Raw genomic sequence first — 27,984 nt, forward strand, 5'->3', positions numbered from 1 at the left:
ATCTGCTATGTATATAATAAGCATTAAGTATAAGTTGGCCTAAAATAAAGGCCTTTATACAATTGTAGAATATTCCTTAGAGGGAAAGAAGATTCAGCTGGATCTTATGGAAATTAAGACTTTGGAAGTAAAGAAAGGACAAAAAATCAATTGCAGGTGGTTTTGGCACTCATTTTCCATCATTCATTTAGTACTTATTTATTGATTGTAGCCTGTGTGTCAGGCACTGTTCTGGAGACAGAAGATGTAGCTGTGAATAAGACTCTGCTGACATACATAGAGGAGAGGACAAATAATAAATGAATGAACAAATAAGATAATTCAGATAGTAATAAATGCCTACGAGAAAACAATACAGGATAAGGTTATGAGAATGAAGAGGGGAGAGTTTATAGGGAAGCCACTATAGCATGTCAAGAGGAGATTTGTGAAGAACTGACACTTGATTTGAATGAAGAGAAGTAGCCAAACAGTTTGAGATCTAGGTCACAACCTTTTAAGGTGAGGAAATATCAAGAGCAAAGGTGTTGAGGAGGGAATGATGTTTGTGAATTATTGAAACAAATAAAAGGCCTGAGTGGCTGGAGAGAGTGAGGTTTGGAAATGTCAAAAGTATCCATGTTTCTGATCGCATAGGTCCTTGTAGGCTATGGTCAGAAATTTGATTTTAATTTTCTTTGGTAAGAATATGTTGCAGAGTTTTAAACAGAGGAGTGGCATGATGTGACTTAGAGTTTTATATTTCCTTTTTTTGATGGTGACATTTAAGTGTTTATTTTTTAGGTTTTAATTTACTTATTTTTAACTGTGGTAAAATACACATGATATAAAACTTAACCACTTTAACCATTTTAAAGTGTACACTTCCGTGGCATTAAGTACATTCACTTTTACATGCACAGCCACTGTCAGCGTCCATCTCCAGAACTCTTTTCATCTTACTGTACTGGAACTCAATACCCATTCCTTCCTACCACTGGCAACCACTGTTGTACTTTCTGTCTTGATGAATTTGACTACTCTAGGCATTGCATATTAGTAGAATCATACAGTATTTGTCCTTCAGTGTCTGGCTTTTTTTCACTCAGCATAATATCTTTAGGGTTCATGCATGTTGTAGCACATATTAGAATTTTCTTCCTTTTAAAGGCTGAGTAATATTCCATCATATGTATGTACCGCATTTTACTTATCGTTTCACCCATTGATGGACACTGAGTTGCTTCCACCTTTTGGTCTGCTAGTCCCTGCTTTGGATTCTCTGGCTATATACCCGGAAGTGGAATTGCTGGTCATATGACACATGTATGATTCATATGACATATGGATCATATTTTAATTTTTTAAATTAAATATGAAGAACTGCCATACTGCTTTCCTTAGTGGCTGCACAATTTTACATTCCCACCCACAGTTCACAAGGGTTTCAGTTTCTCCATATCCTTGCCAACATTAATTTTCTGGGTTTTTTTGATAGTAACCATCCTAATGAGTGTGAGGTAGTATTTCATTGTGGTTTTCATTTGGCATTTCTGTAATGATTAGTGATGTTTAGCCTCTTTTCTTGTGTTGTTAGCTATTTTATATCTTCTCTAGAGAAATAGCTATTCAGTAGTTTGCCCAGTTTTTAATTGAGTTATTTATTTTTTATTGTTGTTGAATTGTAGGAGTTTTTTATATATTTTGGATATTAACCCCTTATCAGGTATATGATTTACAAATACTTTCTCCCATGCTGTGGATTGCCTTTTTACTTTGTTGATTATGTCCTTTGATGCATAGAAGTTTTAAATTGTGATGTAGTTTAATTATTTTTTTCTTTTGTTGACACCTGTGCTCTTGATGTCATATCCAAGAAATCATTGCCAAATCAGAGGTTATGAAGCTTTTCACCTATGTTTTCTTCTAAGACTTTTATATTTGTAGGTATTATATTTAGATCTTTAATCCATTTGAGTCAAGTTTTATACATGGTCTAAGATAAAGGTCCAACATTATTCTTTTTCGTGTGGTTATGCACTTTTCTGTACACCATGAGCTATGTTTTTAAAAGAATGAATGAATTGTGGGGAACTCCAGGGCAGTTCAGTGGTTAGGACTCCACGCTTTCACTGCCGAGGGCCCAAGTTCAATCTCTGGTCAGGGAACTAAGATCCCACAAGCCACACAGTGTGGCAAAAAGGGGGAAAATAAATAAATAAATAAATAAAGAATGAATTGTGATAGAGTAAGGGTATGGGGCAAGAATGGAAGCAGATATATCAATGAAGATACTACTGAAGTATTTCAGGCAAGAGGTGAAGGTGGCTTAGACTGATGTGATAGCAATGGTGATATATGATATATTTAAGAGTTAAAGTAGTAGAACTTGCCTTCATGATTTGGACTTGGAGGTGAGGGAAAGATAAATCGAGAATTAATCCTAGGGTTATACTTAAGGGGACTTAGGAGCTATTTATTGAAGTAGGAAAAAATGAGGTAGGGATAGGGGAAGAGTTTTTATTGACAGTCGGTAGGTAAAATCAAGAGTTCTGTTTTGGAAATGTTAAATTTGAAATGCCCATTGGGTATACAAGTGAAGATTTCAGTTCAACAGTTGACTATGTGGGTTGAAAGTACAGGGAACCAAGAGTAGGGTTAGAGATATAGGAATCAGCAGCACGCGGGTGAGATTTGAAGGCTATAGGTGGGATGAAATAATTTAGATAGAGGAAAGGGCACAGAACTGAGCTCTGGGAAACTACAAAATTTAGAGGTAGTACAAGAAGGAGGCAGTAGGAAAGGAGACAGTGAAGAAGCAGCTACTCAGGAGAAGAACCAGGAATGTGCTATATCGCATTGAAGAAGATAAGAGAAGAAAATGTTTTTAAGAACCTTAAGGTACTTAGAACAGTTACCTTGCTATTTGCATGTAGTCCTAACTTCCTATGTTAGATTGTGAACTCCCTGTGGACAGTTCTGTGTATCTTTGTATTCCTCACATATAGTACCCTAGAATTGCCTGACATAAGCAAACGTTCAGAGTTTATTTTCCATGCAAGCTCTGCTAGTCCCCGGACAGTGATCAGGCACTGTTCTGTATCTGGAGATAATAAGGATAATTTACTCAAGGTTGGTGCAATCTGGAATGGAAAACAGACTTGTCAATATATAATTGAGATGGTGTCAAACAGAATGATACATTGTAATAAGTACTACAAAAGAGGCATATGTACCTTTTGTTTTTGAGTTCTGTGGAGGGAAAACATATGTAGGATCAGAAAAGGTTTTATGTAGTTAAATCTTGAGTTTTGCTTTGAAGGATTAATAAGATAAGCAAGATGGAATAAGAAATGATGTGTTTCCTGGCTGAGAGAATAGTAGGGACAGATGTAAAGTGGTATAAAAGTACAGGTATAATGTTTGAGAAAGCAGTCTTACCGTATAAAGGAGTAGCAAAATTTCTGGAGATCATGGGAAGGTAGTTAAAACTTTTAAAAAGTGTACAGTGATGATCAGATTTTCATTTCAGAAAAATGACCCTGATGAGGCATTGGCTGGAATAATGAGATTAATGGAAGGACATTTGATTGGAGGCTATTGTAAAAATTGAAGCCATGATGTTGAGTGCCTGAGGCACTGGAAAATGTTACAGAGAGAAACAGCTTTTAGAGTTATTACAGAGGTAGAATGGACAGTACTTGGTCTATTGAAAGTGAAGAATGATGAGGAAGGAAGAGTCAAATATGACTGGTATTTCTAGCTTCAGTAACTAGGTAAATAGCAGTGATGTTAGCAGTCAGGGTAGAGGAGGAAAGAATGCATGATCTCTGAATAAGGGACTAGTTTCATAAATTATGTTACATTCCACCCTCAAAAGTTCTCTGTATGATAATGGTGTACCATTAAGTAAAATAAATAGCTTTGTATAGTATGACTCCTTTATACATGTGTACATAAATATTTATATACACATATACATATTTACTATATATGCACATGTATACCACAGATACCATGTATGTTTTTATAAGTTTAGAAAAATGTAAGGACAGGAACATAAACTGTTAATGGTTGTGTGGATTATTCTGAAAAATGGATAGCAAAGGGGGTTGTGGCCTTTCCATTGTTGCTTCATTATTTAAATGTTGCATGATTTTTTTTCCTACATCCTATGTTACCTTTATGCAAAGCACCAAAACAAAACAAAGCAAAACAAGACAGTATGATCTGTCTATCTAGGTATCTGTACATTGTGTCCATCTTGAAAAAAATGGCAGGAAGGGGTGTTTTGGTTCTCTTCAAAATATAACACATTTTTTCCCCTCTTCATAACTTTTTGTTCATGCTGTTGTCCACAATGACATTTCCTCTTCTTTGTGCTTTTGCCCTCGATTTAAGGCTCATCTTTGTGCTCTAGCTCTCTGTTGGTGCTTTTTTTTGTTTTTATTTTTTATCTTGAGGAGCTCATAGGGATCTTGGCTTCTACTGAATTATGATAGCACACGTATTCTTATGTCCTAATTGTATTTGTATTTCTTATATATAGGTACATAACAAATTCCCACAAACGTTGCTGCTTGAAACAACATACATTTTCTATCTTATAATTTCTTTGGGTCAGGCATCTGGGCACAGCTCAACTGAGAATTTTACAAGTCTGCAATAACGGTATTAGACAAGCTGTGTTCTTCTCTGGAGGTTGGAGTCCTCTTATAAGCTCACATGGTTGTTGGCAGAATTCAGTTCCTTTCACCTTTAGGACCGACGTCTCCATTTTCTTGCTGGCTGTCACTAGGATCTGATCTCAGCTCCTAGAGGCTCTCCTAGCCCCTTGTCACATGGCCCTCTCATGCCATGGCAGCTTACTTTTTCAAGGCTGGTGGGAGAATCTCTTGTCAGCCAAGGTAGAGCCTATATAATGTAACATATCACGGGAGTGTCTATCCCATCATCTTTGCCATATTCTATTTCCTAGAACCAAGTCCAAGATTCTGCTCAGGTTAAACTCGTGGAATGGGGTCATACAAGACCTTGACTCATTGGAGGTCACCTTAGAGTGTATCCACCGTAGCACATCTATTCATATTTAAAGCTGGAGAGGACCTCAGAGTGTTCTCTTCCTCTCCAACTAAAATATAAGGAAAGTTCATCTCCAGTGCTTAGCATCTTTATAGCATAGTAGGTATTGAATAGATATTTGACAGTGATTCAAAAGGCAGAGGGAATCGTGCACAAAAATGTTAATGGATCAGAGTAAATACTCAGAAAACTTATTCAGTTATACTGTGTATGAAATGGTTAAGGCTTGATATTTTAGGACATGGTGAAATTGAGAGCATAAATTAAATCTGGAAATATTACGGAGGAGATATTGGCAGTATTTGTTGATTGATTAGGGACCTGGAGGAAGGTGGTAGCGAAGAGGGAGGGACTAGAATAACTTTGAGGTTGCTTGTTTGGGGACTGAGAGGCTGGTGTGCCAGTGACTAATCAATTCAATTAATATTAGAGTGCTGTGAGGCAGTATATTGATGTTAAATTCACGATGTGGTTTTTGGTCTCTAGAGAGTAACTAAAGCACAAACCAATATTTCACATCTACACTAAGAAAGCAGTTGCTTTCTCTATCTGTAGAGTCATAGGAAATTATTCATTAGCAGGTTTTAAAATTGCACTAGGGATTGTTTTTATCTATAATGCCTGAATGTGTACTGTTTACCCTAATGATGTTACCCAAAAATCATAGATAGGACATTGCATTAACTTCTAAAGCGACTGGGAGACAGTTTGGGGTTAATGGAGAGGGTCTGACAGACCTGGAATCAAATTATAAGTAGTGTATATGAACTTAATAGAGATATGGAAAAAGTGGTAGAAGAGCAGGAAGCCTTTTTATTTTCCTTAGGGATTTTCTCTTTTCCTTTCTTTTAATTATTGCTTGTTGTAAAACTTAGAACAATAGGGAAATATGAGGAGGAGGACATATAGCCTAACTTTCTAGAGAAGGGGATGGAACGCTTTTTTTTGTAAAGGTCCAGATAGTAAGTATTTTAGACTTTGCAGGCCATATGGTCTCTGTCACTACTACTCAATTTTAGTATTATAATGTGATAACAGCCATAGATAATAGTTATTAAACAGATGGGCATGGCATGGCATGGAATGGGTTTGTTCCAATAAAACATTAACAAAAATGGTTGGCAGGCCAAATTGGCTCACATGCCATAATTCTAGTAATTCTGACCTTATTCTCAATGACTGGAAATTTGGTATATTCCCTTTCATATTTTTCCCAAACTCATATTGTACATAATATTCTTCAAAATATTTTCCACTTAATAATATATTGTGGAAAAACTTGTGTTGTTAATTCAGAAGAATCTATCTCATTATATGATTGTATATTTTGGTTCTTTCAGTTTTTCACTCTTATTAAGTGTTATAGGGAACTTCCTTGTACACACACACATCTTTCTGCACTTGTGAGAACATATTCATATGGCAGGTTACTAGGAGTGTAACGATTGCTTTGTATCAAAGTCTATGCACACTTAATTTATACATATTTTTTAAATTAATATTTATTGGAGTATCCAGTAGTTGATTTACAATGTTGTGTTACTTTCAAGTGTACAGCAAAGTGAATCAGTTATACATATACATATATCCACTCTTTTTTAGATTCTTTTCCCATATAGGTCATTACAGGGTATTGAGTAGAGATACTGCTCAATACTCTGCTACACAGTAGGTTCTTATTAGGTATCTATTTTATATATAGTAGTGTGTATATGTCAATCCCAATCTCCCCATTAATCCCTCCCCCCTCCTCTTGGTTTGTTTTCTACATCTGTGTTAATTTATATTTTTGAGAAAAATGTTGCTACAGGGACTTACCTGGTGGCACAGTGGTTAAGAATCCACCTGCCAATACAGGGGACATGGGTTTGAGCCCTGGTCCGGGAAGATCCCACACGCCTCGGAGCAACTAAAGCCGTGCACCACAACTACTGAGCCTGTGCTCTAGAGCTTGCGAGCCACAACTGCTGAGCCCACGCACCACAACTACTGAAGCCTGCACACCTAGACCCGTGCTCCACAGCAAGAGAAACCACTGCAATGAGAAGCCTGCACACCGCAACAAAGAGTAGCCCCAGCTCGCTGCAACTAGAGAAAGCCTGTGTGCAGCAACGAAGACCCAGTGCAGCCATAAATGAATAAAGAAATAGATTTATTTATTTATTTTTAAAAAGTTGCTACAAAGAGATGCAAGAACCCCATGGAATGTCTGTAGACATGCCATTGTTGATGACTGTTGGGTCTAACTTTTATAGGTGGGCCTTATCTAATTGCAGTTTAGCTACTCTTGCTATTGACATAAAGACCATAATCGTAGCCCTGCCCATTCTCTCTCTCCAGTTCCTTTAAAGAAGAGAGTTTAGAAGACTTTTACATAACATATTCCAGAAGACTCCCATTTCTATAAAATGAATCATTCTCTTGGTATTTATGGTAGGTGAATGGTATTATGGAAGCATTTACCAAGAATGGGTCAATCGTTTATATATTCAGGGTATTTTTTTGCAATGTTTAAAAGTGTATAATCATTACTAGCGTTCAGTATGAATCATTATATGGAGAGGTCTGTAGTATCACCAAAGTTAATCACCTGTTAAACTGTTGACTTCTATTACCATAAATTAGTTAAAAAACATTTTCTTATAGAGAAGATTTTTTAAAATATTAATTTTATTATCACTTATTTTTGGCTGCGTTGGGTCTTCATTGCTGCGTGCAGGCAAGCGGGGGCTACTCTTCATTGGGGTGCGCCAGCTTCTCATTGCAGTGGCTTCTCTTGTTGCAGAGCATGGGCTCTAGGTGTGCGGCCTTCAGTAGTTGTGGCATGCAGGCTCTGTAGTTGTGGTACATGGGCTTAGCTGCTCCACGGCATGTGGGATCCTCCTGGAACAGGGCTCAAACCCGCGTCCCCTGCATTTGCAGGTGGATTCCCAACCACTGCGCCCGTCACCAGGGAGGCCCCCCAAAATATTTTTTTATACAAGATGATTCATATGGTATATATTCTTTGGTGTGCCTTTGCTTAACACTGTTAGCGAAATTAACTTTCTTGTGCATAAACGTAGTTGTTTCTTCTTAGTGTTTTATTATATGAATATTCCACCATTTAGAAAATTCATTTTATTCTTAATGGGCATTTGGGTAGTTGCTAGTGTTTGGCTGTTATAAATAAAGTTGCTGTAAACATTCTGTTAAGTATATTTTGTGATTGTGAGAGTCCTAGTAGTTTCATATCCTTGCCAAATTTTGATACTAGAGTCTTTTTTTTTTTAAAATATAGTGATTCTGGTGGGGAGTAGTATATTTTTTATGGTTTTAATTTGTATCTCCCTGATGATTAGTAATCCTGAACACCTCAACACCTTTTCATGAACTTATTTGCCATTTGGAAATCTTTTATGACGTGCTTATTTGTGTATTTGGTTGTTTTTATTTATTGTGATTATTGCCTTTTCTTTATTTCTAAGATTTTCTTATGTATTTCAGATATAATTTCCTTGTTGACTATAAGTATTCCAAATCTCCCTTACTAAAGTTTGGTTTTTAATTCTCTTAATGTTGGCTTTCATAAGTATAAATCGTTAATTTTATCAATTTTCTTCTTTATGGTATGTGTACTTTATATTTTGTTAAAGAAATCTTTATTTTAACCTACGTCATGAAGATACTCTTATGTAATCTTCTTCTAGAAGTGTTTAGGTCTTGTCTATGATCCAATTAGAATTGATCTGTTTGTATGGTTTGAGATAGTAGTCAAGATTAATTTTGTCCATATGAACGTCAGTTGATTGATGCAGGACCAGTTCTTGAAATACTTCATCTTCCTCTTATTGCAGTAAATATGGAATCTGGTGAAAAATATAATATATATATTTGTATATTAAATATTTATATTAAAATATATTTCCATATTAAATATTTATATGTAACATTTATATAATTATATATTAAATATATATATATTTGTTTCTGCACATTCTTTTCTGTTTCATTGGTCTGTTCATCTGTCTTTGCTCCAATACCACATTATTTTAATTACTGTATCTTTATAATAAATCCTAATATTTGATAGTGTAAGTCCTCTATTAGGATTATGATTATTATTCCTCCTCTTTTCCCTTCTTCAAGAGTGTCTCAGATATTCTTTGTTCTTTACATTTTCCTATAACCTGTAGAATAAAGTTGCCAAATTACACAGAAAGACCTGCTAAGATTGGGATTGGGATTCATTATGATACCAAAAACTTGGCCTCTGTGCACTGGAACCGAATCGAATCTCAGTGACAGAATTTTGGGTGAAGTAGAAAAGAATAGCTTTATTGCTTTGCCAGGCAAAGGGGGACACAGTGGGCTCCTGCCCTCGAAAACTGTGTGTCCCAATCTGGGCAGGGTCACTGATAAGATCAGGGTGTGCACAGGCCCCTTTAATCTGGTCTCTGGTAATTTCTTGATGAGCTTCTCTGGTTTCTTTAATCTGGCCACTGGTGCTCTTCTCTGGAATGAAGAATGCCGACATCTTCCATTTGTTGGGGGTTTTAGTTCTATAAAGAGCACAAAAGATATTGTTCTGTATATCACTTGAGGCAGAATCAGGGCCCTGCCCCAAAGCTGCACTCTTGTTTTTCGGCAGCTCCTCCCTCGTATCTGCATCCTCTCCCTTCCCTGATTAGCAACTGCTTGAATCTCCCCTTTGGAACTTAGGGAAGGCCATGGAGGCTGGAGTGTGTTCCCTACAAACAAGGAATGGGGACACAGGAAGGCTTCTGTACCCAGGAGCGCCAAAGGGTCCTGCTTGGTTTCACTATGAAACTTTACTATATCTGTTAGAAGATTTTTAATCACAGTTTCAATTTCATTACTTGTGATTGGTCTGTTCATATTTTCTATTTCTTCCTGGTTCAGTGTTGGAAGGTTATACCTTTCTAAGAATTTGTCCATTTCTTCCAGGTTGTCCATTTTATTGGTATATAGTTGCTTGTAATAGTCTCTTATGATGCTTTGTATTTCAACGGTGTCTGTTGTAACTTCTTTTTTTTCATTTCTAATTTTATTGATTTGAGTCCTCCACTTTTTTTTTTTTTTTTTGGTGGCCTCTCACTGTTGTGGCCTCTCCTGTTGCAGAGCACAGGCTCCGGACGCACAGGCCCAGCGGCCATGGCTCACGGGCCCAGCTGCTCCGCGGCATGTGGGATCCTCCCAGACCTGGGCACGAACCCGTGTCCCCTGCATCAGCAGGCAGACTCTCAACCAGTGCACTACCAGGGAAGCCCCTCTCCACTCTTTTTCTTGATGAATCTGGCTAAAGGTTTATCAATTTTATTTATCTTCTCAAAGAACTGGCTTTTAATTTTATTGATCTTTGCTGCTGTTTTTTTTTGTTTGTTTCTATTTCATTTATTTATGCTCTGATCTTTATGATTTCTTTCCTTCTACTAACTTTGGGTTTTGTTTGTTCTTTCTCTAGTTCCTTTAGGTGTAAGGTTAGATTGTTTATCTGAGATTTGTGTTGTTTCTTGAGGTAAGATTGTATTGCTATAAATTTCCCTCTTAGAACTGCTTTTACTGCATCCCATAGATTTTGGGTCATTGTATTCTCATTGTCATTTGGTTCTAGGTATTTTTTGATTTCCTGTTTGATTTCTTCAGTGATCTCTTGGTTATTTAGTAGCGTATTGTTTAGCCTCCATGTGTTTGTGTTTTTTACGTTTTTTTCTCTGTAATTTATTTCTAGTCTCCTAGTGTTGTGGTCAGAAAAGATGCTTGATATGATTTTAATTTTCTTAAATTTACCAAAGCTTGATTTGTGACCCAGGATGTGATCTATTCTGCAGAATGTTCCATGTACACTTGACAAGAAAATATAATCTGCTGTTTTCAGGTGAATGTCCTGTAAATATTAATTAAAACTATCTGGTCTATTGTGTCATTTAAAGCTTGTGTTTCCTTATTTTCTGTTTGCATGATCTGTCCATTGGTGTAAGTGAGGTGTTAAAGTCCCCCACTATTATTATATTACTGTTGATTTCCTCTTTTATAGCTGTTAGCAGTTGCCTTATGTATTGAGGTGCTTCTCTGTTTGGTGCATATATATTTATAATTGTTGTATCTTCTTCTTGGATTGATCCCTTGATCATTATGTAGTGTCCTTCCTTGTCTCTTGTAACATTTGTTATCTTAAAGTCTATTTTATCTGATACAAGTATTGCTACTCCAGCTTTCTTTTGATTTCCATTAGCATGGCATATCTTTTTCTATCCCATCACTTTCAGTCTGTATCTGTCTCTAGGTCTGAACTGTGTCTCTTGTAGACAGCATACAGGTGGGTCTTGTTTTTGTATCCATTCAGCGAGCCTGTGCCTTTTGGTTGGAGCATTTAATCCAGTCACATTTAAGGAATTATATGTATGTTCCTGTTACTATTTTCTTAATTGTTTTGGGTTTGTTTTTGTAGGTCCTTTTTTTCTCTTGTGTTTCCCACTTAGAGAAGTTCCTTTAACATTTATTGTAGAGCTGGTTTCGTGGTTCTGAATTCTCTTAGCTTTTGCTTGTCTGTAAAGCTTTTGATTTCTCCATCAAATCTGAATGAGATCCTTGCTGGGTAGAGTATTCTTGGTTGTAGGTTCTTCCCTTTCATCACTTTAAATATATCACGCCACTCCCTTCTGGCTTGCAGAGTTTCTGCTGAGAAATTAGCTGTTAACCTTATGGGAGTTCCCTTGTATGTTATTTTTCCCTTGTTGCTTTCAATAATTTTTCTTTGTCTTTAATTTTTGCCCATTTGATTACTGTGTGTCTCGGCATGTTTCTCCTTGGGTTTATCCTGCCTTGGACTCTCTGCACTTCCTGGACTTGGGTGGCTATTTCCTTTCCCATGTTAGGGAAGTTTTCGACTATAATCTCTTCATATATTTTCTCGGGTCCTTTCTCTTTCTCTTCTCATTCTGGGACCCTAAAATGCGAATGTTGGTGCATTTACTGTTGTCCCAGAGGTCTCTTAGGCTGTCTTCATTTCTTTTCATTCTTTTTTCGTTATTCTGTTCCACAGCAGTGATTTACAGCATTCTGTCTTCCAGGTCACTTATCCATTCTTCTGCCTCAGTGATTCTGTTATTGATTCCTTCTAGTATATTTTTCATTTAGTTTATTGTATTGTTCATCTCTGTTTGTTTGTTCTTTAATTCTTCTAGGTCTTTGTTAAACATTTCTTGCATTTTCTTGATCTTTGCCTCCATTCTTTTTCCAAGGTCCTGGATCATCTTCACTATCATTCTGAATTCTTTTTCTGGAAGGTTGCCTATCTCCACTTCATTTAGTTGTTTTCTGGGGTTTTATATTGTTCCTTCATCTGGACATGGTCCTCTGCCTTTTCATTTTGTGCATCTTTCTGTGATTGCGGTTTTCGTTCCGCAGGCTGCAGGATTGTAGCTCTTCTTGCCTCTGCTGTCTGCCCTTTGATGGATGAGGCTATCGAAACTTTACTATCTTGATTTTCTGTGAGTTGGCTTCTGTTTGGTTTTCATTCACTTGGTGTTGTCTCTTATTTTTCCTGTTCACTGGTGATTTTTTAAAAAATATTTTATTGGAGTATAGTTGATTTACAATGTTGTGTTAGTTCCTGCTGTACAGCAAAGTGAATCAGTTATACATATACATATAGCCACTCTTTTTTAGATTCTTTTCCCATATAGGTCATTACAGAGTATTGAGTAGAGTTCCCTGTGCTATACAATAGGTACTTATTAGTTATTCATTTTATTCTATAGCAGCATGTATATGTCACATTCATTTGTGATTAAATGTTGGACATTGTATTTAATAATGCAGGAAATTGTATTTAACAGTCTCTAGATGATGATATCTTCCTGTAGAGAGGATTTCCTTTTGAATTTTGATTAACAGTTAAATTAGGTGCCAATTATGTTAATTTAAGACTGAGCTGATTCAAAGGTGGAATTTTTAAAATCTTTATGAGAGTTGCCTTATTTACAGTTTGCCTACTCCTATCTTGCAGCCCTTCTAGGTCTTCTTAAAGCCCAGGTTTTACAATGAGTCTACAGCACTGTTCTTTATGTTTTTTTTTTTTTTCTTCTCACCATATGAGATTCTGAAAATTTTGTTTAGTTATTTGGCTGCCAGTTAATCTACGTGCAAATTCCATAATGTTGTTTGAGGGTCTGTTTTCATGTTTTTGAGAACTGTTGTCTGTTTCCTGGGGTATAGTTGGACTCCTTTTGTAAGCCTTGGTAAACTACTAGGATTCCTCTACCTTGACAGGTTATAAAATTCAATTTTTGTCTCCCAGCTCTATAAGACTTATAACAGCTCTGTTTAGCTTCTCTATTCCCGCCTGTGAGTAGCAAATGTGTCAATGGGAAAGGTCATGCTGAACATCTTCTCTAGGATCCTGGCTGTTTAAATCTTGGCTACCTTGGAAACTCTCCAATACCTTAAAAAAGATTAAAAGATAAATTTAATCTAGCATTTTCAGTTGCTTTTCTTGGATAGTTAGTTTGATAAAAGCGAATCTGCTGTTGCCAGAAGGATAACTTTTTGCTGTTGTGTTCTTCAATTATTTAGTGTAAAATAACGGTCCTTCATTTGGTATGATGTCAGAAAAGGGGAGTAAATGTTCTTTGCTCTCCCAAGTAATAAAATACACCACCTTTGAGCAATGAATAATCATATATGTCGTGTGTATACATATATTTATTTGATGATGTTTATCTCTTTATAGGTTGCTTAGCCAAACCATGAAGGATCACCTAGTAAGAGTAGCGAATGAAGCTGAATTTATCCTGAGCAGGCAGCGAGCAGAGGATGTTCACAGACATGCGGAATTTGAGGTAGGTTAAACCTAGGAGTGGTGTGAGGAAGGTACCATTTTAAAATGTTAGTCATGGGAAACTGTGTAGGTAAAATGGCAGCATGGTCTTAGCAAACATGTATTATCAAAAAATTAAAAATAAATTTGTAAGAGAATCATGGGGATTCTAGGCAGATAGTGCAAGACTCTGTAGCCTTGGCTTTGATAGTTTTCCAATAAAGTAAATAGTGAAGGATTTTTGCCCTCTCTAGGCATGACAGAACAATTAACTGGAAATGAAAACCCCTATGGTAGATGAGATCCTTTAGGTTTCTAGAGAGAAGCTGAACAAGCGGCATGAAGTTTCTTTAACCTTGAGGTGGTAGCTGAGGAAATGAGGGAGAATACAGCTTTCTTCTTGGATCCTCACAGGGGCGACCAAGTGAAAGACCCATCCTGGGCCAGTGCTTGTCTCAGCAGTTGCTTCTGAACATGTGTAATAAACGTGAATTCATAGAGGAAATTAATGGTGTTATAGCTGTATAAATTACAAAAATTCACACTTAAGGTGAACTAGAAGCATTTGACAGGAACTTTTGTTAAAAATTTGGAAAAAAAATTAAAAAGCACCATCTGGGTTCTTTCTAATATATTAAGAGTGGATAATTCACATGTTGCTGATATTTCTCTGGTACATTAAAAATGATGAAAACCTCTCCCAGTTCATTTTATACACCCTTCATAGTATGAAAAAAGATACTGAAAAAATAAAACTGTAGAAGACAAATTTCAGTTAACAATATAGGCACAAAATTCTAACTAAAACTTTAACCAACATAATCCAACAATGTAATGAAAGAACTATACAATTGACTCTTGAACAACAGAGGTTTGAACTGGGGGGGTCCACTTATCAGCCAGTATTTTTTATTTTTATTTTTTTTACGGTACGGGGGCCTCTCACTGTTGTGGCCTCTCCCGTTGCGGAGCACAGGCTCCGGACGCGCAGGCTTAGCGGCCGTGGCTCACGGGACCAGCCGCTCCGCGGCATGTGGGATCTTCCCGGACCGGGGCACAAACCCGCGTCCCCTGCATCGGCAGGCAGACTCTCAACACTGCGCCACCAGGGAAGCCCATCAGCCAGTATTTTTTGATAGTAAATACTAAAGTACCACAGAGTCTGCAGCTGGTCAAAATTATAGATGTGGAGGAACCTTGGATATCGAAGGCTGACTATAAATTATATGTGTATTAACCTCCATGTTTTTCAAGGGTTAACTGTATAGTGTAGACTGCTTATAATTTATTTATGGATGCTAAAGATGATTTGATATTAAGATATCTACCTATAAAACAAATTATATCACCAAATTAAAAATAGGAAAATCATGCGAATATATCAATAAATGTAGAAAAATGCATAGTACAAATTTTAGTATCCAGCTCTAATGAAACTGAGAAAAAATCATGTATATCAGAAAACAATCTAAATATGATAATGACTATTTACTATTATCTAAAATGTTTCAAGCCGTTTCTATTAAAATCAGGAAAAAAGAGTGATTGATATCTTCTATTAACATTAACAAAATTTTTTAATGTTTTTGCAAGTGCAAGATATTGTTAATATAATTGGTAGATAAAGAAGATGTAATATTACTTTCAGATTGCTCATGCTATGATCTAGGAAAATCTAAGAGATTCTTGAATATTTTTCTACCAGAATTAATAGGGACTTTAGTAAGATTATTGGATATAAGATAAATATGCAGACAAATTAATAGATTATCTTTTGAGTAGCAAGCAGTAGCCAGCTAAGAATGGAAATCAGAAATGTATACAGTTAGGACAAAAGTACTATTTTGGGTTGAATTCTCTAAGAAATGTACAGACACTGTTTGTAACAAAAGTATAAAATCTCATTAATACAATACAAAATATAAACTGCTGGAGAATCATTCCATGCTGGGTAGTGTAACTTGCTCTGTGTGTGTAAGAGAGAGAGACAGAAACAGAGACATAGAATTCTTCTTTTATTTTGAAATAATTTGAGACTTACAGGAGAGTAATGAGTAGTACAAGAACTACTCTTCAACACTCTCCTAGATTCTGTAGTTGTTAAAAGTTTAACACATTTGCTTCTCTCCTGTTTTTCTTTGTTTTTCTGAATTTGAGAGTAAGTTGAAGCCATGATACCCTTTTACCCCTAATTACTTAAGTGAGAATTTCCTATGCCCATTCTCTGTTTTAATCTTGTACAGTTATCAAATCAGAAAATTTTCACTGGTGCAATGCTATTATTTAAATATAGACCTTATTCATATTTTTCCAAAGTCTTCATAATGTTCTTTATAGTCAAAAAGAGAAAATATTACTGCCCCCAAAGATGTCAGTTTTTCTCAAATTAATATGTAAATTCAATACAGTAAAATTAGCATATCATTCCATTAGAATAACAGTGGAGTATTTGAAATTTAAATATACCTTTAAAAATATCTAAATATCAAAATCTTCCACAAAATATATTTGGATCTGCAAATATCCAGTTAATGCGGGAAAAGAAATGCATTAGTGAAGCCCTAAGATTTATGAAATAAAAATATTGAGGATGTACTTGATTTCCCAGATAAACAATACTAATTAAAACAATACTATAAAGACAATATATATAAAAAATCTTCCAGATAGAGTAAGGATATAGGATGAAAGATGACATAGTAAGTATTTTAGAAACAGATTTGGAAAACTGTAAAAGTGGCACTGAGGCATATGGGAGAATTTTGAAACCAAGACAGGCCACTTAGAAAGTATAAAAAGTAAGCGTCTGTTACTACATATAATATTAAGCTGAGGAAACATACCATCAACAACATAGAAAGACATAATGGAACATGGAAAGACTGATAAATTAATATGTTTACTATATTAATAATTCTCATGAAATAAGTGAAAAATTGACCCAACAGGCAAATATTCAGAGGACAGGAATAGGGATTTCACAGAAGAATATGTTACCAGTAGCATTTAGAATGGTACTCAAATGATTGAATATTTACACAAATATTTAGGGAAATGTAAATTAGAGAAATTATGATATAACTTCTCTGTTCTCAGGTTGAGAGAAGGAAAGAATGATAGCTAGTACTGTTGAAGGAGATAGGGGAGATGAGATGGGCAATGGTATTGTCTTATATTTTTAGTGGAAATGTACATTTTTGTGTTATGGGAAGGCAATATGTTCATATGTATTTTAATAATAATTATATTGGCATGTGCACACACACCCATTTACTCAATAACCCTATTCTGTGAATATATCTTTAAGAAAAAGTAATAGTATATAAGCATAGATATGTAAACCTGCTTATTGCAGTGTTGTATGTAAATTTAATAAAATAAAAACAACAATGGAAAAACAAGAAAATGTTTCTTTAACAAAAGAACCATCATTTTCTCAATGAACAGGATGTTAATAAAGTATCAAAAAATGAAGAGCTTGATTTTTTTTAATAAGAGCTTTATTCATATCTTTGTTTTATAAATTGCATACTTTAATCCACAATCTGCTATGAAAGTTGAAGATATTAGTCCTCTCATAATTCTTTTTCATTTTTGTCTCTTCAACTTCTAATTTTTAAAGTTATATTTTATTTTTCATATTGTCTAAATATGTAACACTCATTTATTTTAACCACAATTCTGATAGTACTTGAGTGTTTGTAATATATTTAAGTGAATTCATTACCCCATCCCCTCTTTTATTAGTCATAATAATTTCTTAATTTCCCCCAGGTTCTTTCTTTGGACTGAATTCTTTTTTTTTTTTTTTTCCCAGAAAGAAAAGTAGGAGAAACATTTATTTCACCATTTATTATGCTCTGTTTAAATTTGACTGAAAAAAATATACATATAGAAATGTGCACATATCAGTAGTGTGCAGTTCAATGAATTTTCACAAACTGACCACACCTGGGTAATCAGTCCTCAGATTAAGAAATAAAATATTACCAGCAATTTAGAGCCCCCTTCTAGTCTATAACCTTTTAAGGACCACTACTATCCTGTCTTCCAACACCATAAATGAATTTGTATTTTATATAAATGTAATAATACAATATATATTCTTTTGTGCCATCATTTTTTCACTCAGCATTGAGTTTTATGTTATTATGTTACGCTATTAGATTGTTCCCTCTTATTCCTATAGTATTCCACTGTGTGAATATTGACTCAATTCTTAATTGGCTAGGTTTCGTCTCCTCCCCTCCCCCCAACAAAGGGTTCATGTGTGCTGTAAATTTAAAATTCTTTCATGTTTAAGAATATTTGCCAGCTGTCATTATATCTGAATGACATCCTGATGGATTGAATATTCTTGGCTAACCCTTGCTTTCCTTTAGAAATTTATAGACATTGCTTCATTGTATTTTGGCTTTGAACGTTGCTTTCAGAGAAGTTGAGGCCAGCCTGATATTTTCCCTTAGTTGATAATTTGTTTGTTTTCTGTCTGAGATTTATTTGTCCATGGAGTTGATTTCTTAACAGGAATATGACTTAATATTGAGCATTATTTATCAAAAGTTCCTGGAACATAGTTTTTTTGTTATAATCTGCAAATTCAGATTTTTCCTTCAGTTCTTAGTAATTTCTATAAATTATAATGTGAAATATCTTTTGCATTTTATTTTCTTTTTCTTAGTGACACATAAATCTATGTTAGATATGTCTGTCTTTCATATCTATTAGTTATTTCTTAATTGCTTTACTTTCTTTGATCTCCAGTCATGAGTAAAGTTTTTAATGTTTTATTTTCTCTGTCTGTGGTTTGCCTATAATGATTGTTTTGTTCTTCATTTTGTTTATTTAGATCTTCAGCCTCTCTACCTTTTTCTCTTATCTTGACTTTTATTTTTTTTGTGTTTTTTTGAGTTATAGTTTTATGTTGTTTTTTAGAAGAAAATAATCATGAGGAATTTCATTTTTTTGTTATATATTCTTTGTCTTTTGTATAGAATCTTCCAGTTTTATTTAAATATTTTATTTGTTTTTTATTTATTCATTGATTGGCAATTTATGTTTGCATAACTACTGTTTGGCTTAGACAGACAGAATATCTTGGTGACTCCCTTCTCACTGTCTCTAAAGGTAAAGCTAATTTTTTCTGTCACTGAGCTACACTTTGATGTTTGAAATTTGATTTTTGCCCAGTTTTGTTTGCCTATCATGAAAAGAGGGAGAGAGATCTTCGACCTCGGTGAGGAGGCCTTCGTAGCACACCTAAGTCTTGCTTTCTTTTTACAAGATTTCATTAAGTATTTTCTACCAAGTTCATTCCATCTTATTAGAAACTATGGATAATTCTCATCAGGGAAAAATGTGCTTAGGCTGTGAATCATTATCTGTCATTTCAGAGAGTACTCTGGAGGCTACTGCCCTGGGAAGTCAGCCCTATTTTTCACTTCCTTGTTTCACCAATTTTTGCACTGTAGATTTTTCTAGCATCTTCAATAAGAGGAAACAAGAGAGAACAGTAGTTACTCGGTTTGTTACTCGGTTAATGCCATATATGAAGGCATTAAGAAAAATTATCAGAATGTTGTTAGTTTACCAACATTGCTTTGGGGACATGGTTAGGAACTGTGCTTACTGCAACCTTAGTTCTAATACCAGTATGTTTAATTTCCCCAAGGTAACCAGTTTTTTAATGTTTGGTAGTTTATGTTATGTTTCTTTTAGTTATTTTTGTTAGGGTTTTATTGGTTGTTGTTCAATATTTTTGTTTTTGCTAATTTGTTTAGGATTTGAAGGAAGAAAAAACTTTTAAAATTGCCATTTCAGCCTAATATCCTAACCTGGAACGTATTCCTTACTGTCCTTTCTAATTGGTTATGGAGAAGTTCCTTTGTAACTCTGGGTTGAGATTGCAGTTCATTCTTTTAAGTTTTAGTGATCATGGTGCTGGTGATATATGTGTTCTTATATGAATGAATTGAGAGAATGAGGAAGGAGAAAACATGTGGAATTGAAAAGAGGAAAAATACTTCTAAAACAGTGTGCAATACAAGAAATTAAATTGATCTGACCCAAATGGTACATACATTTGCAATTTAGGTAAGGGATAATAGTGACAATTGTAGCTTATATTTCATGAGTCCTTATGTTGGCTCAGAAACGGTCATGGGTACTTTATAAGTTTTAACTAATTTAATTCTTACAATAAACCTCTGAAATAGTACTGTTATTATCTCTCATTTTATAAATGAGAAAACGGCATAAAGAGGAAATAACCCAGAATTAACAACTGGAATCCAGATCTAGGCAGTTTATCTCTTAATCACTAATCTGTGTATTTGTTTCACATTGTATTAGATTTCCATAGAATGTGTGAATAGGATTTAATCCTGGCATATACAATAGCTGTATTCTAAGCTAATTTAATTTTACACTTTCTACTATAGTTTTTCATTTTAATCTTTATATAATCTTGCTATGAGATTTATAATATTTATAGTAATATTCTAAAGCATGATTATAAAATATCTAAATAGAAACAAATATTTATGAACTGATTTTATTGTTACTTGAATTTTTAGTGGAGAAAATGTATTTGTTTCACATGAGAGTCAATTTTAAGAGAGCAAACATTTTTAATATTTTCATAGAAATAGAATTCCATTTATTTATACCACAGAACCCCAATTGATTGAGGCATGTTCATGTTTAATATATTTCTAACTACATTGGTCTTAAATCTTAAATAATACTCTACAAGATGAAACATATTTTTTCCTAGACAGCTTATATTCTAAAGGTTATCTATATTCAGCTTTGAATTCATGTTGTGCATTCTTAAATAATATATTTGAACTTTTGCTACTGCTAGTTACTTCCTCCTGCAAAAAAGAGATGTCATGTATTTAATATACCATTTGTGGTTGTAAAGTAGCTGACTTGTTTCATTTATTATCAAGGGATTGATGACAGTGTAGATCTGAAATGCACATCTCTTTAGTTCATTACATGATTATCACTGGAGTGGGATATCCTTGACATCTTCTGCTTTTGATTTATGTAGATGGTCCTTGAATGTCATGACATCATTGATTGGGTGCACATCTTAACTTTATTATTTAATCCTACAGCTGTAAACAGAATGTTTATTAAAAAACTATGTTGTGCAAAACACTATACCCTGTCTTGTAAGTGTAGTGTATGTGTGGGTGTACACAATTCATGACAATCTTTTGTTAAAAAGTTGTCTATCAAAGTTTAGTTTATTTAAACTGATGTGTTATATCTGTAAAACATGTGATCAGGATTATCATTTAATAGCTTTCTTTTTAGGAATCTGTGTAAGTTAAAGTCCATTTCAGTAAGAATGTCTTAATGCGCTTTTGTCTGATGTTGCTTTGAATTTTATCTATTATAGAGTAGAACTCAATTCTTATTAGCTTCAATAGAATGGTAAAGTAGGTGGCAGGTCAGCTTAGTTGAAGTAATAAAAACAGTCTTTTTTATGAAATAAAAGGGCATAAAAGCGCTTGATCAATTATTAATATAGCAATCTATAGATTTTTCTTTTAGTTGAAGGATTTCAAATATTTTTTCATATTAGCAAACAAAATATTCTTCAATAAAGTAGTGAATTTTTTTTGCCATTTAAGTACTTTTGCATTTTTTAATACATTTTATTTGTTTATTTTTGGCTGCTTTGGGTCTTCGTTGCTGCACGTGGGCTTTCTCCAGTTGCGGCAGGCGGTGGCTACTCTTTGTTGCGGTGTGCGGGCTTCTCATTGCAGTGGTTTCTCTTATTGCAGAACATGGGATCTAGGCACGCGGGCTTCAGTAGTTGTGGCTCATAGGCTCTAGAGTGCAGGTTCAGTAGTTGTGTCGCATGGGATTATTTGCTCTGCGGCATGTGGGATCTTCCTGGACCAGGGATTGAACCCATATCCCCTGCATTGGCAGGCGGATTCTTAACCACTGTGCACCAGGGAAGTCCCACTTTTGCATTTTTTAATATTAGTGAACACTTCTATGACAGCACTTATTTATGTAGGCTGTTAACAAGCAAAAAAAATTCTTTATATCAACTCTTTGATATAAATATTGTTATTATTATCTTGGTTTTACAGGTAAGGAAATGTGAAGTACAGAGAGGTTAAATGATTTGTTCTAGGTCTTATAGCTAATATATGGTGAAGCTAGGATTCAAGCCCAAGTCAAGTAGTCTGATACAAAGTTAGGACCAACTAACTTTTTTATTTTTTTACATCTTTATTGGAGTATAATTGCTTTACAATGTTGTGTTAGTTTCTGCTGTACAACAAAGTGAATCAGCTATATGTATACATATATCCCCATATCCCCTCCATCTTGAGCCTCCCTCCCACCCTCCCTATCCCACCTCTCTAGGTCATCACAAAACATCGAGTTGATCTCCCTGTGTTATGCAGCAGCTTCCCACTAGCTATTCATTTTACATTTGGAAGTGTATATATGTCAGTGCTACTCCCTCCCTCACTTCGCCCCAGCATTCCCTCCCTGCTCTGTGTTCTCAAGTACCTTCTCTATGTCTTCGTCTTTATTCCTGCCCTGCCGCTAGGTTCATGAGTACCGTTTTTATAGATTCTCTATATATGCGTTAGCATACGGTATTTGTTTTTCTCTTTCTGACTTCACTCTGTATGACAATCTAAGTCCATCCACCTCATTACAAATAACTCAATTTTGTTCCTTTTTATGGCTGACCATTGTGTATATGTGCCACATCTTTATCCATTCATGTGTCGATGGACATTTAGGTTGCTTCCATGTCCTGGCTATTGTAAATAGTGCTGAAATGAACATTGTGGTACATGTACCTTTTTGTTTTTGTGTGTGTTTTGTTTTGTTTTGTTTGTTTTGTTTTTTTTCCGGTACGTGGGCCTCTCACTGTTGTGGCCTCTCCCGTTGCGGAGCACAGGCTCCGGACGCGCAGGCTCAGCGGCCATGGCTCACGGGCCCAGCCGCTCCACGGCATGTGGGAACTTCCCGGACTGGGGCATGACCCTGCGTCCCCTGCATCGGCAAGCGGACTCTCAACCACTGCACCACCAGGGAAGCCCACATGTACCTTTTTGAATTATGTTTTTCTCAGGGTATATGCCCAGTAGTGGGATTACTGGGTCGTATGGTAGCTCTATTTTTAGGTTTTTAAGGAATCTCCATACTGTTCTCCATAGTGGCTGTATCAATTTACATTCCCACCAACAGTACAGGAGTGTTCCCTTTTCTCCACACCCTCTCCAGCATTTATTGTTTATAGATTTTTTTGATGATGGCCATTCTGACCGGTGTCAGGTGATAACCTCATTGTGGTTTTGATTTGCATCTCTAATGATTCATGATGTTGAGCATCTTTTCCTGTGTTTGTTAGCAGTCTGTACGTCTTCTTTGGAGAAGTATCTATTTAGGTCTTCTGCCCAATTCTGGATTAGGTTGTTTGTTTTTTTGATATTGAGCTGCTTGTATATTTTGGAGATTAATCCTTTGTCAGTTGCTTCATTTGCAAATATTTTCTCCCATTCTGAGGGTTGTCTTTTTCTCTTGTTTATGGTTTCCTTTGTTGTGCAAAAGCTTTTAACTTTCATTCGGTCCCATTTGTTTTTATTTCCATTTCTCTAGGAGGTGGGTCAAAAAGGATCTTGCTGTAATTTATGTCATAGAGTGTTCTGCCTATGTTTTCCTCTAAGAATTTTATAGTGTCTGGCCTTACATTTAGGTCTTTAATCCATTTTCAGTTGATTTTTCTGTATGGTGTTAGGAAGTTTTCTAATTTCATTCTTTTACATGTAGCTGTCTAGTTTTCCCAGCACCACTTATTGAAGAGGCTGTCTTTTCTCCATTGTATATTCTTGCCTCCTTTGTCAAAGATAAGGTGACCATATGTGTGTGGGTTTATCTCTGGGCTTTCTATCCTGTTCCATTGATCTATCTTTCTGTTTTTGTGCCAGTACCATACTGTCTTGATTATTGTAGTTTTGTAGTATAGTTTGAAGGCAAGGAGCCTGATTCTTGCAGCTCCATTTTTCTTTATCAAAATTGCTTTGGATATTCGGGGTCTTTTGTGCTTCCATACAAACTGTAAAATTTCTTGTCCTAGTTCTGTGAAAAATGCCATTGGTAATTTGATAGGGATTGCATTCAATCTGTAGATTGCTTTGGGTAGTAGAGTCATTTTCACAATGTTGATTCTTCCAATCCAAGAACATGGTGTATCTCTCCATCTGTTTGTATCATCTTTGATTTCTTTCATCAGTGTCTTATGGTTTTCTGCATGCAGGTCTTTTGCCTCCTTATGTAGGTTTATTCCTAGGTAGTTTATGCTTTTGGTTGCAGTGGTGAATGGGAGTGTTTCCTTAATTTCCTTCTCATCTTTCGTTGTTAGTGTATAGGAATGCAAGAGTTTTCTGTGCATTACTTTTGTATCCTGCTACTTTACCAAATTCATTGATTAGCTCTAGTAGTTTTTTGGTAGCACCTTTAGGATTTTCTATGTGTAGTTTCATGTCATCTGCAAACAGTGACTGTTTTACTTCTTGTTTTCCAATTTGTATTCCTTTTATTTCTTTTTCTTCTCTGATTGCCGTGGCTGAAACTTCCAAAACTGTGTTGAATATTAGTCGTGAGAGTGGGCACCCTTGTCTTGTTCCTGATCTTAGTGGAAATGCTTTCAGTTTTTCAGCATTGAGAATGATGTTGGCTGTGGGTTTGTCATATATGGACTTTATTATGTTGAGGTAAGTTCCCTCTGTGCCTACTTTCTGGTGAGTTTTTTATCAAAAATGGGTGTTGAATTTTGTCAGAAGCTTTTTCTGCATCTATTGAGATTATCATATAGTTTTTATTCTTCAATTTGTTACTATGGTGTATTACTTTGAATGATTTGTGTATATTGAAGAATCCTTGTATTCTTGGGATAAACCCCAGTTGATCATGGTGTATGATCCTTTTAATGTGCTGCTGGATTCTGTTTGCTAGTATTCTGTTGAGGAGCTTTGCATCTATGTTCATCAGTGATGTTGGCCTGTAGTTTTCTTTTTTTGTAACATCCTTGTCTGGTTTTGGTATCAGGGTGATGGTGGCCTTGTAGAATGAGTTTGGGAATGTTACTCCCTCTGCTAGATTTTGAAAGAGTTTGAGAAGGATAGATGTTAGCTTTTCTCTAAACGTTTGATAGAATTTGCCTGTGAAGCCATCTGGTCCTGGGCTTTTGTTTGTTGGAAGATTTTTAATCACAGTTTCAATTTCAGTGCTTGTGATTGGTCTGTTTATATTTTCTATTTCTTCCTGGTTCAGTCTCAGAAGGTTGTGCTTCTCTAAGAATTTGTCCATTTCTTCCAGGTTGCCCATTTTTTTGGCATGTAGTAGTCTCTCATGATCCTTTGTATTTCTGCGGTGTCAGTTGTTACTTCTCCTTTTTCATTTCTAATTCTGTTGATTTGAATCTTCTCCCTTTTTTCCTGATGGGTTAGGCTCATGGTGTATCAATTTTGTTTGTCTTCTCAAAGAACCAGGTTTTAGCTTTATTGATCTTTGCTATCGTTTCCTTCATTTCTCTTTTATTTATTTCTGATCTGATCTTTATCGGTTGTTTCCTTCTGCGAACTTCGTGATTTTTTTTGTTCTTCTTTCTCTAATTGCTTTAAGTGTAAGGTTAGGTTGTTTATTTGAGATTTTTCTTGTTTCTTGAGGTGGAATTGTATTGCTGTAAACTTCCCTCTTAGGACTGCTTTTGCTGCATACCATAGGTTTTGGGTTATCATGTTTTCATGGTCATTTGGTTCTAGGCGTTTTTTGATTTCCTCTTTGATTTCTTCAGTGATCTCTTGGTTGTTTAGTAGAGTATTGTTTAGCCTCCATATGTTTGTATTTTTATAGTTTTTTTCCTATAATGGATGTCTAGTCTCCTAGCTTGTGGTCGGAAAAGATGCTTGAGACCATTTCAACTTTCTTAAATTTACTGAGGCTTGATTTGTGACCCAAATGTGATCTATCCTGCAGAGTGTTCTGTGTGCACTTGAGAAGAAAGCCTTTTATAGCTGTTAGCATTTGCCTTATGTATTGAGGTGCTCCTGTGCCACCTAACGTTGTTTTGTTAGGCCATTTGTATACTAAGTGGTTTAACACACATTTTCTCTTTTCAACATCACAACAGATCTGTGAAAGTATGCAAGATAGATTGAGAGAATTTGATTTGGCCTTGGTCACATAGCTAGAAAACTGATAATTTTGAGCCAGAACTCAGGTCTCGTAAAAATAACCCAATGTAGTCTCTGTCTTCATATCCTCCGTTGACCCCAGGGTATTACATGAAGTATTTTGCTGTTGAGAAAATATATTATTCAATATATGTTTGACAGTTCTGAAGGAGTGTGAAGCAGATTAACAAATGTAATATTAGAGACTTGACCAATTTTAGGGTTATGATGAATTATCCAATTTACCTGTTTAATATTGGCATTTTTTGTGATTGATGGTCATTTGCTTTCCTTTAGTTAAAATAAGTATTTATTTTCCTAATTATAGAATTATAATTAGGAAATACATATTTAATACATATTTAATAAAATTAGGAATACATACATATATGATATGTATTTATTATAGAAAGTTTAAAAAATAAAGAAAAATATAAATAAAAAGTATTCATTGTTTAGCTTTAACAATGGTTTATCTGTGTTGTTTTTATTTTAACTTTAACTTGAAATAATTATAGAATATAAGAAGTTGCAAAAGTAGTACAAAGGTCTCATGTATCCTACTGTCTTTTAAAAATACACATATACTCATTTACTCATTCACTGTAAGTACCCACTTACCAAATTACAGTCATAAGGATGCTTTTAAAAAGCAGGGAATACAGATATGTCACGTGTCATTTTTCATAGATGAATGCATAGTATACACATTTTTGCACCTTGTTTTTTGTGTGTGTGTGTCTGTGTATTAGTATATACTGAGCTTCCTCATTTTTTTGGTTGCTTTGCAGTATTCCATTGTATTTTTGTATGTTTCTGTATATATAATTATTATTGTAGTGCCAGACTTCCATTATTAGACATTTAAGGTTTTTACATTCTTGTCGTGTTATGAAAAGTGCTGCAGTTTATAATTTTGTACTCTGCATTTTTTTATGTACTTCTGTAGGTGGCTACTGAATTTTCTGTTTTATTTTCATCATTATCTTTAAGATTATTGTATAGTTTTATTATGGAATCTGTAGAAATTATCCTGTATGTTAATAATTTTTTTTAGATTCTCTAATAGCAATAAATCCTACCAGGTTGAATATTTTAAAAAACATTACCAATTCTAACTTTTTAAAGGAGTTTTATAATTATTTACAAGTGATGTTGATTTCCTTTTTTGTAAATTAGTATTGTCAAAAAATAAAATATATGTATTAGCTTTTTTTTTTATCTTTCAGAGAGTCAAAGTTGGACTTATTTATTTATTGATTGGTTGAGTTAATTGTTTTCTAATTCTCTTAAATGTTTTGGCAAATATATTTTTTACCTCCCCTTGCATTCTTTTTTTTTCTTGTTTATTTGAAAGCATACTTTTATTCCTTTCTAAGTAATGAGAACAAAAACAATAATATTAATATTATTTGGAGGACATCAGTGGTGTCATCCTATTGTTTATTATGTGACATACTCATTTTTCTTAGTTTGTATACTTTTAGTATACTTTTTAATCTGGTAGTTATTTAATAGTCAAGGGATTTGTCCTTTACTGTTTGTTCAAATTTTGTTTTTTATTGCATTATAAGCAGATAGTATGGTATGTGGAATTACTACCTTTGAAATTTATTGAGGATTTCTAATTGGCCTAATTTGATATTGAGCTTATATTTACAGTCTTTTTTCTGTGATAAACAAACAAAAACCATAAAGCACACAACACTCTGATCTATCATCATAAGAAAATTTCCAGTAGGAATTTTTAAAGACTCAGATAAATGATTATCAGTCCCATTTGAAAAGATAAATGTATATACTAGGATGTTTTGCTTGATGTTCAGTAAGATATGATTAGCTGTATGAAAAATATATGTGGAAATTATTTTAGGGATC

At 34.8% G+C, this 27,984-nt stretch overlaps 1 protein-coding gene across 1 annotated transcript in view; it reads left to right on the forward strand.

Annotated features, from left to right (window-relative positions):
• Positions 1–27,984, forward strand: part of LRBA (LPS responsive beige-like anchor protein) — a 732,049-nt gene that overhangs the window by 259,201 nt on the left and 444,864 nt on the right. The window contains exon 36 of the mRNA XM_030878183.2: positions 13,796–13,904. Within this exon, the coding sequence (XP_030734043.1) occupies positions 13,796–13,904 (109 nt within the window). The remainder of the gene's footprint in view (positions 1–13,795; positions 13,905–27,984) is intronic.

Source organism: Globicephala melas, chromosome 5 (assembly GCF_963455315.2).
Source record: "Globicephala melas chromosome 5, mGloMel1.2, whole genome shotgun sequence".
Lineage (NCBI taxonomy): Eukaryota > Metazoa > Chordata > Mammalia > Artiodactyla > Delphinidae > Globicephala > Globicephala melas.